General features: G+C 42.0%; 1 protein-coding gene across 2 annotated transcripts in view; it reads left to right on the top strand.

Annotated features, from left to right (window-relative positions):
* The window catches only part of eys (eyes shut homolog), a 295,658-nt gene that overhangs the window by 269,204 nt on the left and 5,997 nt on the right, over nucleotides 1-20,457 (top strand). For both annotated transcript variants that reach the window (XM_037124906.1, XM_037124907.1), the window contains 3 exons: nucleotides 11,685-11,857; nucleotides 17,661-17,843; nucleotides 18,982-19,148. In XM_037124906.1, coding sequence (XP_036980801.1) covers nucleotides 11,685-11,857; nucleotides 17,661-17,843; nucleotides 18,982-19,148 — 523 coding nt within the window. The remainder of the gene's footprint in view (nucleotides 1-11,684; nucleotides 11,858-17,660; nucleotides 17,844-18,981; nucleotides 19,149-20,457) is intronic.

Here is a 20,457-nt window from a genome sequence, read left to right as displayed (position 1 = left end):
GAAAGATATTACCCCAGAAATGAGGCAAAATCCTTCACTCAAAGTGAAGGAAAAAAAGGAGTGTTAACTGGATTTTCTTACAAACAACAAAAGTGGTGAAGGAGAAACTAATTTGAGTGACAGAGCCATTTCACCTCCGTGTTTGACCGGCTGTTTCTTCATGCCCGTGTGACTCGGCTTGAGAAGGGACTGTCACAGCCAGTGTTTCTGTTGTGGGAATATATATTCCCGTTTAAATTGTTTTCCCAATCTCTGAGAACATGAATGGAGCTGTGACTGTGCATTGGGAGCTTTGAGCACACAGTCACCCAGTCAGTCAGCCAGCGAGCGAATGAAATGACAGTTTTTGCAATGGCTCCTCTTCCCAGCACCAACTAATTCTTATCTTATCAACTTCGGACTAATTTCAGTTTAGGCTCGCTGTGAGACATTGGACTGGGACTCGGTATCAGCAGAAAATCAATACAAATTGATGAATAGCGTCAAACTGCGAATCATTTAATTGGATAATTGTCGTCACAAGATGTAGCCATTTTTATGACTAGGTGACTTGATTCCATAATTTTAACAATTTTCTGACGTTTTTGCAGCAACTTAGAGGGAGAAGCAAGTCAATTGTACCGAACTACATTTCCAGATATTTTCAGTTTGACAACAACAGGCTGTTACAAGGGCTGCAGCTTTGCAAGTTGATTAATTTTTCAGTGTTGTCGAGAGTTCCAGCTTTCTGAGAGTCTGTAACACTGTGGCAATTAAATAAATAAGCAACAGAAAATAAATGGGACATAACTTCAGTGTGAAGGCGCCTGCTCTCCCTCAGTTCAGCAGCACCCTTGGAGGAGCCAGCGCAATAACAGAGGTCAGCTACTCTTTAAAGCTCTTGGTTTTCTTTGACTCAGCTCAACATTTTTTCAGCCCACCTCCTGCTGATGAGCTCTGGTCCTGGATTTGACATGATATGACATTTAAGACGGAAATACTGTTATCTGGCAGAGGAAAACCGTATACAACACTAAACAGCACCGATATTGCCAATATTATCAGTGAGGAACTTTGTTTAATCTAAATTTTCAAAGCTGAAATGATAAACAATTTGATATCAAATCGACAAGAGTGTCATTATTGTGATTATACAGAGAAATATATAATTGCACAGTCAGTAACTTAAAGGAGACATATTATGCTCATTTTCAAGTTAATATTTTTATTTTGGGTTACTGCTAGAATACGTTTACGTGCCTGAATGCTCAAAATATACATTTTGTTTTACATACTGTCCACTGTTGCAGGGCTATATATGCGAGGGGTGTAAATTGCAAGTTTCATCACAATACCATATTGTATTGATTCTTTGGACAACGGTACAATTTTTGCAGATATCACAAAGTCTGCCACAATACAACTTAAATTCAATTTGATACAGGGGCCTGCGATCGATATGAGATGATATCATGCCAATTTAACATCGTCCAGTTACATTTATATCAGCTCACAGAAAGCAGCTAAAATGTGTTTTGTCAATTTCATTACTGAGCTCTTTTATTAGTTTAGTGGTGGTTCCAGACATTTCAATGGAAAACAGTATATTATTTTTGATAAAAATAGAATGAGAATTTCAAAATAAAGGCATATGATATGAATCAATGTTTTCACTTTGCATCAGTGCTACAGGATTTTGATAATTGAATCGATATATCGACCCAGATAGACTATAGACCCTATTTACCCTTTGTTTTAGCACCTGCCTCTTTGAGGCCCACCTCCCTAAATACACGGTCTGCTGTGATTAGTCAGCTCACAATAACCTGAACCAGCCTCGACCTCACTGCCCAGCAGGCCAGTTAAAGTTAGTCGAACACAGTTGCCAAGAGAATAAAGTCTTGCGGATTGGTCATTTGTTTTTCACACTTAGCTATGTTGTCATCCTCAGGGCATGTCTATCAAGTTAATCATGCACAGCAGCAATGCACACATTCCCACACACACAGCCTAACGGCAAGGATGCTGGAGAACGACAGGCTTCATATAACAAAGCTAACTGTAGCTGAGCCCGTCATATGTTCTTTGACCTCAGCAGCCCACAAAAAAAACAGACTGGGTGGTCTTAATTGGTCGGCAAGCATTCAGTCATAACGAAATGTGTGTGCACAAAGACTGGATATGTTTTTTTTTTCATAATATGACCTCTTTAAATGATGAGATGCTTTACTGAAAGAGGGGTAAGACAGAAGATTCTCTGAGTAGCTATACAACAAAGCTGTTCCTCCCCGCTCCTTTGTATAAATCTACAGAATGTACAGTATGTATGGCCTAGTAAGGTAATCCCTGGACCAGACACATGGGGATCTGTACTTCCTTCATCTCCATCTGCAGCACAGCTCATCTTACAGCCATCACACCCCACTTACCAGCAGTTTCGCCTGTCTTTTAAAGTGTGCATTAACCACACATGATGCCCTTTCACCTCAGGTAATCCAGAGCGAAGCCGCTCTAAATGCCGTCTTCATTGTGTTATGACACTGTAAATTAGCAGTTGCTTTTATTAAAACAGGCAATGGAAAGGGGGCACCATGAATATTGGAACATGAATGGCTCCAAGAATACCAATTAAGAGCTGGTGGCGTCGTGGTCACACGGGCCTGTCGTGTGTGTTAGGTTGGGCCTTGCAATTACCCGTGTGATGAATACACGTTTATGCGGGATCCCCTTGAACCACACATCATGTGGGGGTCACAGAGAGTTCTCAGAGCTCTCTTCATTCCGCTAGTTGACCTGGATTGCCGCAGTATAATAGAAACGAAAAGGGGATTTTGATAGTGGGTTCAGTTGGGGTGATTCCGGCGCCGTCCCCTTTTTATGTGGTCTCCTGTTCACTTAGGCATGTGGAAATATCAATATTAAACCTGCGAGGGTAACGGCTTGTGGACGGTGGGTGATACATACATATGAGGTGTTAAAGTGACACCGATGTGAAAAGCTAGGCTGGCGGCACCCAAGGACTCCAGCCTTTTTTATGCCTCTGATATCTGTGTCTTTTATACACCACGGCTGCAGGTCGCAGGAACCGTGTCATTAGACTGACTGTGAATACAGCAGATGGAGACGTTAAAATGGAAAGATTCTTCACACACACACATTTGCGCTGGAAGTACTTAATAATTGCTCTGTCTCAAACAAGACCACTAGAAATAAGAAAAGAGTCTCTCGTCAGAGCTAAATGTGAACATCTGTTGCCTGTGTAGAGAGTCTGGCACTTGGTTATGAAATGCAACATGTCATCATCCTCCGATTAGACAATTAGACCTCCTGTGTAACATGTAACATCCACGTGTTACATAACGATTGCATACAAAAAAATTAAGACCTTGATTCTTGATTGATGCATACAGCAACTTTTGTTTCAAGCGTTTCGTAACAGTAACAAGACACCGTAGTATGCTTCATATGTACTATATTCAGATTTTCAGATTAGTGAGATTGATGAAATATGAATAGCACAGAAATCAGCATTTCATCATTTATATTTTTTTAATGTTTACAGTTGGTCACTTTGCAGCCTCTCTGACAACCTCACTCACAGGAACATCTCAGGACTTCAGCAAGTTACTGCAGCCAGTCAGGGCTCGATCAGGTCATTTTAATTGGACTACTTGTTGTCCCAGTATACAAGCACCAGGGGAGATTCGATTTATTGATGGATGTATGTCAGACTTCACCCAAGTAGGTGGCGATATGCACCGTTTCAGCTAGTTGCTACTGGACCTTCATTCAGTAGAACTATAAATCACATACCAAACAAGAGCAGAATTGTCACAATAGTCTGATTTTTTTTCTAACATCATGTAAACATACTGACTGTCGACTTCCTTTCAGACTGAACACAAGCAGCGTCCTCCTGGCGAAAAGTCTTTTGTTGATTTGACCCATCAATCCCTATCTGACCACCTGCTATGTCGCTCTTTATACTACTTATAAATATGTCTGACTTCCTCCTTTGCTGCAGTAATACCTACTACACCCTCTAGAGGTCGTTGTTTAACAAGAAACAAAAACATTTATCATCGTAAGCTGTTTTCCCAGTGGACCTGCCATCCCAGTGGATCTTTACGGTCATTTTTCTCATTGGAATGACAGCTCTAGAGTCAGATTTTCAACCCAAGGCTGCACAGATATTAATATTGTACAAATGTGTTAGTATGTGTTCAGTGACTTTTATGTAGCAACACTGTGCACAGGTAGTTAATTGAAAGTATTGTGTCTGAGTTTAACTGTGATACTTTAAACAGAACCACAGACTGGCTGCTCCCACTGTGGTAGAAGTTGCGATGGAGTAAATCAAACTTCTCATCAGACTCTGGGCAAGAAATCGAACAAGCGCATTTCTTTAACTTCATACTGCAAACTTTCTAACAGCCCCTTTTTAGTTTATGTACACATCAAGCAGACACTGAGCAACATTAGCATTCAATTGGATTGATGTCTCTGATTACCTGGTGGCACAAGTCCAATATTTACTTTCCTTTTATCTCTGCTGTTGGACTGCCAGGAGAAAAATACGCTGCTCTTTAGCCGCTAAATGCCCCTCTATGAAAAACACTGAATCTTTGAGGAGAACCGCACAATCGGATAACAATTCTCCACGGGTCTGCCACCACGATTCTTTCACATGCATGTAGCCTAGATTCAGCACTTATATACAAGTATTGATTGTAGCTGCTTTAAAGTTTTTTCATCAGATTGTGAGCTCCTCTGAAGTAAAAGAAAATGGATAAACACAGATAACATAAATAGATGCGTTTATTACGGAGTCGAGTATGGACTAACTCACACACACACACACACACACACACACATACAGAAGGGAATTTATGCAGACAGAATTACTTCTTGCTAATTGGCTGCAGGAGAGACGGTGCCTTGCTCATTCTGTGATAGTCCAGCTTGGGTGGCACGCAATCCCCCACTTAACAGTGAATTCTCCCAGTGCTTCATTCCACCGCCTGCAAAAGAAAGCAAAACCAATTTTATCTTAATCAGACTTCCAGCTCCTTCCAGCATGTTTCAAAGTACCTATAAAATAACTCAAGGTCCAAGAAACAATTATTTAAATTCGCCATTAGAAACAAACATAGCTATCATCCCATGTGCAGTTGCGTTCCCTGAAGAATATTTCCAGAGAAAACTTGCTCATTACGGAGTTTATTGTATTTGTGTCTTTGAATTTTGGAGGACGAGTGCTTTCAAAACAACTGTGCAACTGTTTTTTTTGGGGGGGTTTTTTTGGCCAGATTGGTTATTTTTATGCACCTTTTCCTTTTTTTAAAAGAGTTTGTGGATAACCTTGACATACTTAGGAGTAACTGATAATGATTATGTAAGTATTAAAACGACTTGGGGACAAGTTTCACCTGAGTCAGAGTGAAAACATGCAGGAGCAGGCAGTGCCTCTGATTTGTCTTTAAGAGAGGAGCAGACCTCTGTCTCCTCATAAATGAAGTTAAACGAAGCACAACAGAAGGAGAAGGGGTCAGTGAGTAAATGGATTTAATAAGTTGAAGACTATTTTCAGCTACAGACTGATACACATTCGGTGCTGCAGTGAGCATTCACAGCAGCAGGACGGTGTTCTGTGTATGAGATCGACTCAGTGCCTGTGTTTGTGGTAATGAAGGGGTGTGTGACCCAGTGCAATGATGTGGCTCATTGATGCATCATACTAGTTTTTTGGACAACAATGGACGCCTGCAGCGCAGAGGAGTGAGCTGCATAAGTTCTTTGATACACAGATGATGCTTAAGTCGGGTCAGTTTGATTTTGATAATTCAATTTTGTTGTCAATAGGTAAAAAGACAGCGCATCCGGCTGTTTCAAAAACCAAAGGCAGGCAATGCACTCCAGACAGAAAAGCCTTTATTAGATGTTTCCACCACATGTCTTCATCCAGGCTCTGTGTTAGTGCCAACAGCTGATAGGAAGCAATCCCACAACCCAGATAATGACGTAGGCTACCGCTGACACCATCTTAATGTGGATATAGATTTGAAATGTGTCTGTATTTTTTTCCCAAAATATGAATATTTATAAATGATTTAATATTCATATATATGAATATCAGTAGTTATGTTCAATAAACCAGGACACTTTTTAATAGCTTCACCTGGTATTTTATCATCCAGCTCATGTATTGTTGCTACGATATGGGCCACATGATTTTTTTTTGTTGTTCGGAGATTTAGTCACTATACGGGTATATGATAATACAAATTGAAAAATTGCATTTTCCCTTTCATTTATACTCATATAACACATACCTGTGTGGAATGAAACTGCAGTGCTATGGTAAATTTACATTTGAGTTTTTAAGTTTACATAATCATTTGGATAAAGTCTCCTATGGGCTCCTAAACTGTAAACTAATCTTTGTTATGTTTCCTTCCTCTTTGGTTCTTTTTCTTTTTGCAGTGCCTGGATTGCCTGTTTTGTTTTTTGTTTTTTTAGGTACTCTTTTTTCCCTTTTTTCTAAGAGCACCTGGCGCAGCTTTTATCTGCATTATAATACATAAAGCGACCAGACGTCTCCTTTGTCTACATCTCCTTGTTTATTTGAAGTTGCGAATTGAAGATTGTCAAATTTAATTTCACACTGTATTAACGACCAAGAGTCAGACTTTGTGATATTGTTCTGTGACCCTGCTACAAACAAAAGGGTCGCTTTGTTATTAAAAAAAAAACATGCAAAACTAATGATTTATATATCGTCAGAAGAAATAAAGCACAGCCATCTGCGGGTATCAAATATTTCCTCACTTCGATGTAAGAGACCAAACTAGAAAACAAGAAATACAAGTGACCTCGACTGAACCTGCTGTGGTTGGTTTCGTGTCAAAGACTGAAGGAAATTAAATAAGTGCGTGTGGTGTGTGTGTGTATGTGTGTGTGTATCCTTGAAGCCATTATCTGCAGATGGCTTTTGTGGGAACCATCATGATCTCCAGTTGAAGGAATCTGTTCTCTGCAGTGGGGTGTTCGGCATCGACCACAGTGTTCCACACACACACACACACACGTCCTTTGATTCATTATTTTAGTCATCCAGCTCGAGCCGGTCTTCAGTGTGCACATCATTTTTCACTTAATGGCTGTGTTTTTCTTCTCGCAGACTTTTTACCCCTTTGTCTGAGCTGTTACGTTTTTCGTCTCCTTCCTGCTCTTAAACAAAAGCTGTTTCGGTTTTGGTTCCAAGAAACATTACAGCTCAACAGTTTGCCTTTTTCTTTTTTTTTTTTTCCTTTCCTTCTGGCAAACGCTTACGTCTGCTCTCAGAAGTAGGTAGAGCTTCACTTCATCTGGCCCGACGACAGCTTGTGAGCTCGGTGAGAGAGGCGACCAGTGATGGCTCGGCATTACAGCATGCAGTGGACAAGTTTTGCGTGCAGAAAAATCTCTCCTATTAATAAAGGACTGGTTGACCTGACAGCTGTTTGTTATTCAGGCCAAGCACATTCTTGTGCCAGTTCCTCGGTTTGAACCCCGAGCGAGTGAAGAAATGTTAATTCGCCGTCACACAACTTCGTTGACATGGAGACAACACTTTGTTTATTCAAGGACAGCTCCATGAAAGTTACACTGAGGGTCTTCTCCCTTTTCAGTCCGTGTCTCAGAAATTTAGAAGTGTGGAAAAGAAGACTTGGACAAATACGCCGGCACATTTTTCAGAAAAGGGTCGAGTTTAGACGTGCGGATGCGTTTTAAAAGGAGCGACAGAGAGGCACAGCTCTCTGCAGTGTGCACAGTGTTCTAGGTTGGTCCGTAGAAATACTGTCTGATCTGCTGAGAAAAAAGTTCCCTCACGCCTTTATGCCTCCTTTCTATAAGGATTTCATTTCAAGTATCATCTAAACCAGCTTCTCGGCGGCAGTATGTTTCAGAGGACTCAGATCGCCTTCAATCGCCAAGAAAATGTTTGTAAGGGTGCCGGGAAGAGGTCAGGGGAAAAGTATCGAACAGCCGTCTGCTAAAAAGGGAACCCGCAGGTTAGTGCCACGCGGAAATTCCGCCACATCCCTTTGCTCCAATTCAGGAGACAAATAATTGAGGGATGGGGGGGGGGCGAACTAGTCGTCTTTCGGATGATTTTGCCTCTCACCCACTGAGCAGAATCATAGTGTCTGGAGTGTAACGGCGTCCAACTGGCTGTTTGCAATACTGGAAAGCAAATGGCGTCTTAGTACACAAAGCAGTCCTCCTCTATAAATAATATCTGCTAAACCCAGTGGTCCTCTTTTTTTATTTTAACAAAGGATAAAGCAGGCTAAATGCTTTCATCCGGAGAACTGAGGGACTGCCATGCCAGCGGAGCCTCATCAGTGCCTTACTGTAGCACTGTATTTGCATACCAACAAGCACTTGAAAAGAAGCGTTCTGTAAATAACTTACACGGGATGAAATTTGAGGAAATGCATGTGGCTTATTGTTCCAGCTGACAGGGATATCATAGGCTGAGCGGTCAATAATTCATCGTTTTATCTGGTGCTCGTTACATTAAAAATGTAGTCTTTCTTCATAATTTATGCGGCCTACAGTGCGCTCTCGCCGTGTGGACCTCTCTGAGCGGCGTGAGACGTGGCGAGCACCGGCGTTCGCGGTTAACATTCAGATTATTTTGGAAGCATTGGCACAATTTCATAATCAAAACAATTACCTCAGCCAAATTAAAATAACCTTTTTGTCGCCCCACACATCCCAAGTTTTTGATTAGGCCAATTAAAACTCGAGTGTTTTCAACCTTCCTCTCTTCTATCTGCACTTTGCCTTCTTGGAGCCAGTGATGCCTGCTGCCTGAATCGAGTGCTTGTAATCAAGTCATTTTACAATTCATTTACATTAGTTTGATAAGTTTTTATGTGTTTTTTTTGTACTGGTTATTTTCATTTTGTTCAGAGGACACAAAGGTATTTCTTTCTGTTGCAAAGACAAACGTATGTCAGCCAAAACTTCAAGCCCACATGATTCTTCTCTGTTAATTCAGATTCAGCACTTCTGAACAGAATTGATTTTTTTCCCCCTAATGAAAGTAGTGAAGAGAGTTAACTGTGGTGAATGGTTCCAGGGTTGGTATTGTTGTGTCATCTTGTGTGATACCTTTACTAAAAGTTGGGCTTTTATATGTGTTTGTCTGAAACACCTCTCAAATACACTCCCTCCTCTGATTGGTCAGCTCACACATGCCTGAGCCAGCACCGTTAACAGCTGGAGGCAGCTGTTAAATTCATTCTTACAATTTAAACAGGCACGCTAGGCGTAAATTATGCAAACATGTATCTCTGTGACGTCTTGTGATGTCACAGAGTCATGTAATTAAAGGCGGGACGATTGACGAGGCATTTCAGGGGTGGTGTTTTCTGTGGGAGAGAGGAGCTTCTGTTGGTGTGGACTGTGACCATTTTAATATATAGGCTCTTTTACATGCACAAGAACTTATATAACACACTGAAGGAACACGAAAAACTAAAAAGCATAATATGTTTCCTTTGATTAAAATGCAGTTACTGGTTATTTCACAGTCAACAACGTGTGAAATGCTTAATAAACCACTTGTAACTGTAAAGGTTTATAAACATTGGTTATCCCCAACAAAGCCAGTATAAATTTGGAGAACATTTAATGTTATAGGTCCAGAAATATTATGCTAAGTAGGTGGTAATTACAAGCATTTGTCCACTAGTTGAGACTCGACCAGTGACTACATGACCATGTTTTCTCTCGAATGTGGACGGCAGTTTAAAAACCGTGAACATTATCTAACGATACAGTATTTGTCGTATCTGATTTCACCAATATTTATATTCTACATTTCTGTCAAATAGAAACACTCTTGTCCCACTCATCCTGTGCAGGGCGGATTACTGGCGCTCTTGATGGCAGCCTCTCAGCACAAGCAGACAGAAAAACATATTCGCACTCACATTCACACCTGCCATCAATATGAAGTGTCCAATTCACCTGCCTGTCTTTCGACTGCAGGAGGAAACTGGAGCATCTGGAGGAAAACCCACGCAGTTTTTTTGTGTCGCCGGCATTTAAGCGCAACAACTGACTGGCAACGCGAGGGACAAATTAGCACTGTAACGTGAAGACTGCACCAGAAGGGGCTCCATTAAATATTTGATTCAGGTTGTCAAAGATTATACAAGAAACAATGCCTGTTCTGTTCCACGCACGACAATTTTTATCTGTGACTAATATTTTGAAAAATAACGCTCACATAACTGGCAGCGACAGTGTAGCTGTGTATCACTGTGCTTGAATGTCTCCAAATAACATTAGCAGCCTGTTAAATAATCATACACTGTTTTTTTGTTGTTGTTTTTTTCCACTACATTATACAGCATCCTTTTGTTCTTCGATACAGTCGTACGTAACTCCGGTGACAGAATGTAAATATTTCATTTGGAGGAGCCCGTTTCTCGAGGAGCAAACTACATCCTGCAGTGCCGCTGCTCAAAACACATTATTAATTTATAGATTTGAAACCCCACCAATGCTTCCTCCATCTGATATTATACCTTTCAAAGTTGTGCACATCTCAGAGCATTTTATAAAGTCCCTGTCTGCATATTACTTTGCATGCTAGATCATCCCTCCTCCTCTTGCCAGGAGAGGAAGTGCGTGCATATGAATCGAGGAGAGGAGACAGAAAAATCCTGTGCGGTTTCTGGTTGTAGGTTTTTTTTCTGACGCGCTACTAATCATGTGCTGTAATTTCTTAGGCTGCGCGTGTTTACCTTTACCGGGAGACGTATGTGAACTTGTTTCGTCCTCTGCGAGAGCTGTTGTGTTGATCGTATTATTCTTCAAAGCTTTCGGCACATTCATTGAAATGCTGGAGTTTCAGTAGGCCTCGCGTATCAAGAGTTTATTTTACACATTATTTTTGCATCACAGGGTGGTCTGTTTTTATCTTCTACTGTCTCCTTGTGTTAGCTCATGAAGCCGGGCTGCTCAAAGTGGATCTCCATAAGGTTTAAATCAGCCCACTGCATGTTTCTAGTGAAAAAAAATATATATATAAAGTTGCAACATGAAAGAATTTTAGTTGGAAATGTTAAAAAAAAAAATTACAGATGGACTATGATGTTTTTTTGTTTAAGTGACATCTGCTGAAGTTGGCATGCTAACCTGCTAGCCCTGGCCTGTCCTGGGCCAAAGCTCCCCAAGCTAGTGGTGTGGGCACCTGCACCCACCTGGTCCTCCAAGATCACAGTTCAGACCACAGGCTCCATTGCTACTTGAGCTAATTAGCTAATAGGAGCTACTGTTAGCACGATTAGCGCTGCTTCTGGTGAAATGTTGCCCCCTATTTGTTCTAATTATGGTTGCAAATTCTCACTTTTGCATAGTTATGATATGAATCTCTGTGCTGTTTTATTTTTGTGTGAGAAAAATGCTCTTGAAATTTGTAGCAGTGGTCTCTAGTACCATTTACTGTCTGAAAATCCTATAGAACTATAGCATAGGTGTTTGCTTTCGGCCCAGACCCTGCCGTCAGGTTTCAGTTTTGGCCCTCCAAGGGAGAGAGTTTGGGCCCCCCTGTTGTAAAGCGTCTGGACATATTGCAGTAATGTCACGGCCCATTTTCACCTCCGGCCTTAATGATGTCTTCCTCTGTATGTCTACACATTCAGCGATGCGGAGGACTGGTTCTGTGAGTGCCCCCCGCTCTACACAGGCCGGCTGTGCCAGTTCAGCGCCTGCGAGCGCGACCCCTGCGGTCACGGAGCCACATGCATCCCCAAGTCGCCGCTGGAAGCCGTGTGCCTCTGCCCCTACGGGAGACAGGGTCTACTGTGTGACGAACGTAAGTGCAAAAGCGCCCGCTCAGATCAGCGCGGCGTAGATTTAGCGGCTTTATTAAGATGATCTGCAAACAGTTGGTGAATGAGAGCCCTGAGCAGTCGGTAGAATGGGAGCCTGTTGTTAAGTAAAGGGATTAATGAAACTAAATTGTGCTGAAAAGGCAGAAACGTCTTCCTCCAGCAAAAGAGTTGGATAATAGAGGCAAAACTCACGCCGGCTTTGCTGAATATTCCAAAAGGCTCCTCTCAGTTCATGAGATCTTATTTCCCCAACAACTGAATTTCAGCAGTTCTCTTAAGAACTTTTCTCTAAAAATGTCAGGCTCACGCTGTACAGAGGGGCGTTGATGTTCTCTCACATTACCAGCGAAGCTAGCTTGCTGTCACTTCTCGCTGTCTGCGGACACATATTTTCCATTTCATTATAGGCTGTAACACAAAACCCAGGTAAATAAGAACTTTCTTTTACCGTCACACAGCTCCGCAGCCATAATCATCTGATCTAGGCCGAGTGTCTCTGCGAGGGTAATGATTATTTCTGAGCGCTTTTGACCTTTGCTCAGATCAGTTAATAATGGTCGTGCAGCTGTCCGCGCATATCACTTTTGTTCTCTGTTGTCGCCACACTGAACACACCGTCTGTAACTTTGTGTCGTGCTGCTGCTGTCATCTTGACCAGGTCTGTCTAATGAGACCCTCTGCGAGATCACCTGTCTAAATGAAGGTTAACAATAAAATCAGAGAAAAAAAACGACATATCAGTGACAGGCTCTGTACCATGTTATATTCGATATTAAGACATAAAAACAGGTGTTATATGTAGTCACCATGTGAGACATTGAAGCTGAGACCCTGAAATACTTGAAAGAGTGTGTAACTACAAGCTGCAGTTGTTGAGTTGATCAGTGGAGCAACTGATTGACAGAAAACATCAAGCACATTAATGACCAGACACTTCCCACATTTCTGTTTGTGGTCAATGCTCATTAGCAAGTGTTAATGTAAAAATTGTAAACATTTCATCATTTCATCATTTCAAATTGAATTTAATTTGGCACTTTTCAGTGTGTAAATCCCCAAAACAATTTTACAAAATAGATGATACACTATAATCCAAACTACTACTACGACGACTGAAAAAAAACAATTTAATAATCAATCAGTTGGTGTGTTCGCTTACACATTTATACGAGCTAAAACATGCGCGTGTTAGCTTCATCGTGGCTAGTGCTAGCATGCCAACATTAGCATTTAGCTCAGAGCACTACTGTGGCACAGCTTCACACGACCTCACGCACAGCTGTAGATTCTTGTTTATTGTCTTGTCAACTCAACATTTTAGTCACACAGAGCTTTTTGGAGTCAATTCTGGAAGACAAAGAAGTTATAGAAAACGGGATTATCTGCTCCATCGTGGGCTGTGTTATAATTCCGAACAGTTGAACCGTAAGAAGGAGGCTTCATAGACAGTGGTTCTCACAAACAAAGGGTTTTGCTTGACTAAACTGAGGGCAGGAGCAGCGGGGTGCCTGGCATATAAGTCGCTCAGCCATGTCGCATCCCCTGACGGTCTCCCTGCACCCACATGCCAAACAGAGTAACCTAACCTCCCATTGTCACGCTAACTATACGGCTGACATTTGAATTTAAATCCCGATAACATCAGATAAGATCAGACTCTCAAACTGATCACTCCCCTGCCTCTCCGGGCTCTGTTTGTACTCGTAAAATACTGTCAGTCGCAGTGCCCCGGCTCTCTGTTTGAGAAAAGGCCAAAGCTGTTTGTCCAGCAGGAAACACGAAAGAGCAGAATGTTTTTTTTATTCTCCGTTCGGAGTTCGCATGTGCACTTCAAAAACACAAGGTTGGTCTGTGAACGAGCAGGAAATGGAGGAAAGGGAAGACTAGGAAGTGGGAATGATGCTGGAGTGCCTCAAGAGTTGAGTTCATGAAACATTCATGGACACTGGAGATGACTTCACTCAGAATTATTAATGATCTATCTTTGTATACAAGATGCACCCACCTCCTGTTAAAGATTAATGTTTAGAATTAATAAAGAAAGAAAAAAAAAACACTGAAGACAATACGCCTCGCGTGAAATATACAGTAATACGAGTACAGTACTACCACTTCCTGTTACTCATTCATCTTGCGTCCTGTCTGTTTTGAGCATCAGCTTTGTTCGCAAATGTGATGTTGGCTGACTGCAATTATCATTTTAATTGCCTTCCGCCAAGGTTCGGTTTGTTTCTCTGTTTTTCAGAAGGATGAAAGGTTAAAACTACTGGCACGATTTTCAGTCATTATCAACTCAGCCCCCACATTGGTGTCAAGTCAGGTGAAGTTCCGTCGTCTGTTGTACATTTCCGGAGCTTCACAGCAAAGCAGCGAGTGCAGTGTTCTGCTAAACAAGTGAGGAAGATGGGGACTTGTTCAAAACCATAAACTCCATAGCTCCTTCGGCGTCGTCTCAATTGATTTGAAAATGCGTTTTACCTCTTGAGGACTATGAAAACTCACCATACTTTCCGTAGTCATGAGGGTGACGAGAGCTCAACTTTTCCTTTAAGTGCCCGTTTAGAAGTACATAATAAATGCCTAGCTGAGATGATGAGGCTTCAATAGACATGATATTATTTTGAGATTGTGGTAGTTTTGTAAATATATATCTCGTTATACTGTTTGTATGCCAGACATGAGTAGTTTTTCTAGCAGCCCAGGAGACATGTTGACATTTTTACGCAAATAAAATACATCTTTTTGAATATTTGAATGTCAAATGAGAATATTTTGCCTTGTTCGACATAATAAAAAGGTTGCCGTTTCCAGACAATAAATAGCACAACACAATGCAGTACATAAATGACAACTACATCGCCACAGTCAGGTACACGGACTGGTGGTTGGGTATCCCTGCTATATATATATATATATATATATATATAGTGGCTGTAAATGCAGCCAATATATATAGTGGCTGCACATGCAGATTTCTAGTCATTTTCCATTCAAGGAATTATACGTTAAGTGACAGGTGTCAGTGCAGCAGTCATTTCAACACAGCCACACAATAAACAAACAGCCGCGTGTCGGCATGCCGTTATGTAATGCGATCTTTTATTAGCCCATCATAGTTTTTTTTACAGATACATTTTACACGATCCGTTTTCAGTGGTCTCAACCGTGCAGCGTTATTCTGCATCAGCACTTCTGTTTGGTATTGATTTAGCGAAGTTTCTGTTGCCCTTGCATCGTTCTGAGATCGAAAAGAAAATGATAACATACTCTATACAGTATCTCTCACTCAGGACGAGTGCTGTTTTTTTGTTTTTTGTTTTTTTTTTCTCACCCCAGCTGCTGCACGGCAGCTATAAGATGCACACTTTATGTCGGAATGCGTTTCACAATCTGGCGCCGGGTGTCATCCTGTATTTCTTCTGCCACTCCTGCCTGGTTTGCACCGTATTACACAAATACCCAGCAAAGTGGAAGTGCTGTGTTACATTATGTGACAGAGTGCGGCGTTATAATCCATAGATGGGTGCATTTTCATAAGCGGCTTTGATAATATATGTACTGAGAGCGCAAGTTAGAGCGTGTTGTGCAGCGACGAGTTGGCCAACAGAAACCCTGCGTAGGAGTACGTAACTGTAAACCATTGAGCCACTGAAGTGATTTCTGTTGATCTTGCGTTTCTACATCAAACATACTGTAAATTATCTGTTCGCTTAATGGTTGAATGAGGAGAATAAATGACTTCCTGCTACACTCCTACCACATCCTGCAGCATCAGACATGTTATTTCTCCTTTTGTGATCTCATATGAATGCTGTTTAGCACATAAAAAAAAGGTAATTGACGGTAAAGTCAACCTTTTCTGAGGCTTAAAGCTGCTGTATGAGATTAAACCCGCCTGCAGGAGCGTTCTCAAATGTGTATCACTAATCTCTTTTACTGTCCGTTTGAATGAGATGTAGACGGGCCCAACAAAGTGATGGCCCAGTATCTCAGAGATGTCTAATTTTCAGTTTTATTTTAGCTCCGTCTCTCTTTGTCTCCAAACACTGCGAAAACTGCAAGAAAAGCTTCAACACATGCATACACTGATGAAGCCTGTCAAGCTAGCGTCCGTTGATGGGCGGTCCCCGAAGACGTTAGTACGACAAGCATCTGCTCAACTTTAGTAATGCATCGCCACTGAAGAGCCGTGTTCATGAACACTGTACATCATCTGAAACACAGGGGTACTGTGTTCTTCCTCTGCAGCCATGTTGGTTCTGACCCACAATGCTACTGAGGCATGACATCACCACATGGCCCTTAACATGTCCCGCAATGCCCCTAAACAAAACTCGAAAAAACGAGCCGTTCATATCTGAAGCAGAACTGTGAGGCCTTAGATTTTAGACACGTTGTTAATCAGATGATTTATCACACTTTTAATTACTTTTTTTAATGGCCTCATGAACTCGAGTAATCACGAATTTATGTCGGAAGCGCATACAACTCGATGGAGTACGTCTCTGAGACGGTTCCGGGGGGAGTTTTATTTTAGACGTTGCAAACTGAAAAGCAAATTCAGCAAGCGCTCATGTTTGCGGAACTCCTGATGCTTAGTTTTCCTGGACCCCATATTCTCCAGAGGTGTTCGATTTAACTCCCTGTCCCTCAGCTAAAAAGGCAAAAAAAAACCCAACTCAGTTTGGGTTTTCATGACATCACGTTTGTTATTATTTCCTGGTCATCTCCAATGTGCGTACATCAATCTGGATCAGTTCAGATGAGTAATTAATTTGCGCAGGAGAGGGCTCAGGGGGTAATCCATCGATAAACGGGGTAAATAGCTCAAGGTCATTTGATTTAGTAATAACGGTTGACGTGTTTGCATGTGCTCCGAACAGGTGGGAAGAACTCGCACACGCACACACACACACACACACACTCAGCAAAGCTTAAAAAATAATAATAGAATAAGCTGTAACACTCACTCAGGCCATTCAGTGAGACAATAGGCAAATAAAGCTTGGGCGGACTACAGATGATAACGCAAGCGTTTGCAGCTTTATTAATAATTTAGCGGCCAAACAGAGCTGAGGGGCAGTCACAGAGGGGGAGCGCTCAACCTCCTCTTAGCCATCGCCTGCGGCTGCAGAAGAATTACAAGGTGTTTCCAGTCGAGACAAAGAAGTGCAGGCTTGTGCTTGAGTCCTCACTGCTGTATTATAAATAAATAAATAAATGAATGAATGAATGAATGAATGAATGAATGAATGAATGAAAATAAATACGCAGCAGCGTGTAATTTTGAATGAGCGCGTGGAAATTTACATTGAGTCCTCGGTGTTAAATCAAGTCGATGGGGTGCGCTGAGAGGAAGTACAAGAGAGGAGCATTATTGAATCAACCATGCATTCGGAATTGTAATTGAATATCACTGGGATTATTGTGCCACCCTTGTGAACATTGAGTGTGAAGCGATTGCTTGCTTGCCAGAAACCCGTCCTAAACAGCTATTAATGAAAATAGAATGGGACTGAAGAGGTGATAGTATTTGAAAAACAGGTCACCATGTAATAGCATTCAGAAAAAAGAAGAATGTTTCACTAACCCCCCCCCCGCCGGCGTGTAATGTGCAGCAATAGTGCCATCTTTTGGTAACCTGCGAGGTTGGAGGGATGAGGAATCAGACCTGATTCCACTCACATTCAGACAAGATTATCCCCCGCCACAGAATCAGCACAGCAGAAAGTCCCATTTTCAACACGCGCGTGGAATAAATGTGTTTCTTCCCTTCTCCTGCAGCCATCAACATCACCCGTCCCAGATTCGGCGGCAGCGATGAGTTTGGTTACACGTCCTTTGTGGCCTATCCCTCCGTCCCCAGCCTCAGCCTCTTCTACGAGTTCAAGCTGAAGTTCACGCTTGCCGACAACTCCTCCGCTGTGAGAGACAACCTGATGCTGTTCGCCGGCCATAAAGGACGAGGTGAGCTCCTATCTAGACACCTGCGCGCCAATATGAAAATCATTGGAATGGAAAAGAGGGAGACGAGCCTCGGGGCGTCTCCTCAGTTGGATTTGAGTTGTCAAACTTCATTAAGGATTTTAAAAAGACATGCTATTGCCATTTTAAGAGGCTTCATCCCGCTGTGTATGGTAATGCGCTATCTAATGGATATCCACTCTCCTCTGAGGTCCTTTAATCAAGGAGGATCCCCACAAGGATTGTCTTTCTTGGCAGATTTTGAGACATTATTAATGAGTCTTCCTGCAGTTGGGCAACTAGTTGATTTCCAGCTCAACCATTATTGCTCCTGACTCTCAAAAGGGAGCGTGTTGGAAGTGCGAGCATGAAATAGGCACGTGAACCGAGCATCTCAAAAGTATCGATGTTAATTGCATTAAACGGGCTTTGAGGCGCAGGTGCCATGTGACGCTGTCAGCGGCCCCTCGCTTTGAATTAAGATCTCGTCTCCGCGGGGTCAGATCCGGCAGCAGGTAAAGGCAGAGTCACTGTCACCGGCGTGTTTCGTCAGAAGATGAGGAGAAGAAGGGAAACACACGAGATCTTGTGGATCCCCTGCACTCCTGTTTTCTCTCGGGAGTACGATTCATCAAGGTGGAGGCAAAGCAAAACAAGAGCAATATGGATAATGAGATGCTTGTCGGCGGCGTGAGTGGCGCAGTCGGAAACGGTGCAGTTTCAAAGGCACAACACAAGAATAGATGAAATGCGAATAGCTCGCGTGATAATTGGTTTAATGATGTGGCTTCTTTTGATCGCCACCACCAAGGAATGAGTTCATTATCTTATTGCTGTGATCCAGTTACAGTGAAGAGAGGCAGAGTGTACAACAACGCATGAAACACAAGGACAACTGAAACTAATCTTTAAGCAAACAGATGTTTCATTATACTAAATATTTGTTATGTTATGTTGTAATGAATAAGCAGATCACTTGCCGAGGATGAGTTTTTGAGCGTGCTCTGTTGGAACCGTGTTATTATAGCTGTCTGATGCACTCGTGGAAAACTTTTGAGGTGTGTGTGTGTGCGCGTGTGCGCGTGTGTGTGTGTGTGTGTGTGTGTGTGTGTGTGTGTGTGTGTGTGTGTGTGTGTTCCAGGCAACGACGGCGATGACTTCCTCGTCCTGGGGTTGCGAAACGGCAGAGTCGTGCACAGATTCAACCTCGGGTCAGGAGTGGCAGCCATCGTCAGCGATCGACTGAACCACCGGATCGACATTCACACCGTTACGTTTGGAAGGTCAAAGAAAACGGGATGGCTGAAGGTGATTTTTTTATTAGTTGGTAGTTGCTGTACCTGCATGCATACATACTGTGTTAATATATAGATAGATATGTTTTCTTAAGTAGTAAAGTTTTGGCCACCAGCCAGGGGGTCAGCAGCTTTCAAGGCTAGATCTTAAGGGCCCACCAGAAAACAAAAAGAACAAGAAAGCAATTATAAGCATTTCCTGCTTAACAAAACCTTTTTGTGACAAAATGATTATTTTTTTCTTGTGGAATAATGAATGAGTCGCCAGGCTTCTTAAAGTCCAATCTCTCTCTCCTCTGGAAGGACAGGGAACATTTAATCTGTAGTTGAGCTGCTGATGGTGCAAAAACAGCATTCAGAGACATGTGAAGCTTAACTGATGTACAGGATGGATAAGTGGCCAATCATAAGTACAGAGAGCAGGTGCAGTATGTACCGTCTTTTCATTGTCTGCATAAAATATTGAGGGAGCTACAGAGTTTGGAAAGTAAAGCCAATGTTGAGGTGTCTTAAACTTTCATTCTACCTCAGTGGTTTTCCATCGATTTAAGTGAATGTATGAACAAAATCACCCTTCTTCTCACTTGATTTATTACCCGAGTAAACAGTATACCTTGGTAGGATGGTAGGTTGGTTAACTTGTAATTGCCATGTAATTGGCATGTCCTTATCTTCTCAGTCAGATCAAATCAGGATACCCTTCCCAGCTCCCAGCTCCACCCTCTCATTCAAATAAATCCACAGATCAATGGGTGACGTCGCAGTGGTGTCAGATTTTAGCAAATTCAACCACTTTTATCATTCAAGGTCCCTCAATTCAAGGGTAAATCTCTGTAAAATTAAAGAGATAAGAAAGAGAACGTGTTCATGTAAAATGTATTTTGTTATTTTTCTGACTTTGCATCTTTTCATTGTGAAGAAATGAATCACACAAGGTCTTCACGTTTTTAAGAAATCCCTTCGGGTGAAAGGAGGAGGAAGATGAACTCTTCAGTTGAACTGCACACAGTGTTAACAGTGCACAAGAGATAAAAAAAAAGATAACTGATGGACAGAATCAATCACAGACCAACGAATAAGTAAGGTCATACAATGAATACGAGCCAACGAGGGTGTAAACCACTGTTCTAAAAGATGATCCCTCGTTTGATCTCATCAGCGCACTCATTGACCCCCTCTCCCAAATCAAATACTCACACTTTCCCTTTAAGCTGTCACCTTGCTGTTTAAGGTACAGCTTGTAGGTATTAGACTGTGTAGTTAAACGCAAAGACACTGCTGATTTATCCATTGTTTGCGGTGCGGGCTGATAAATGGTTTGT

This window comes from Acanthopagrus latus, chromosome 15, assembly GCF_904848185.1.
Source record: "Acanthopagrus latus isolate v.2019 chromosome 15, fAcaLat1.1, whole genome shotgun sequence".
In the NCBI taxonomy this organism is placed as follows: domain Eukaryota; kingdom Metazoa; phylum Chordata; class Actinopteri; order Spariformes; family Sparidae; genus Acanthopagrus; species Acanthopagrus latus.
Note: the sequence above shows the minus strand (reverse complement) of the source record. Positions and strands in the feature narration are given on the sequence as shown.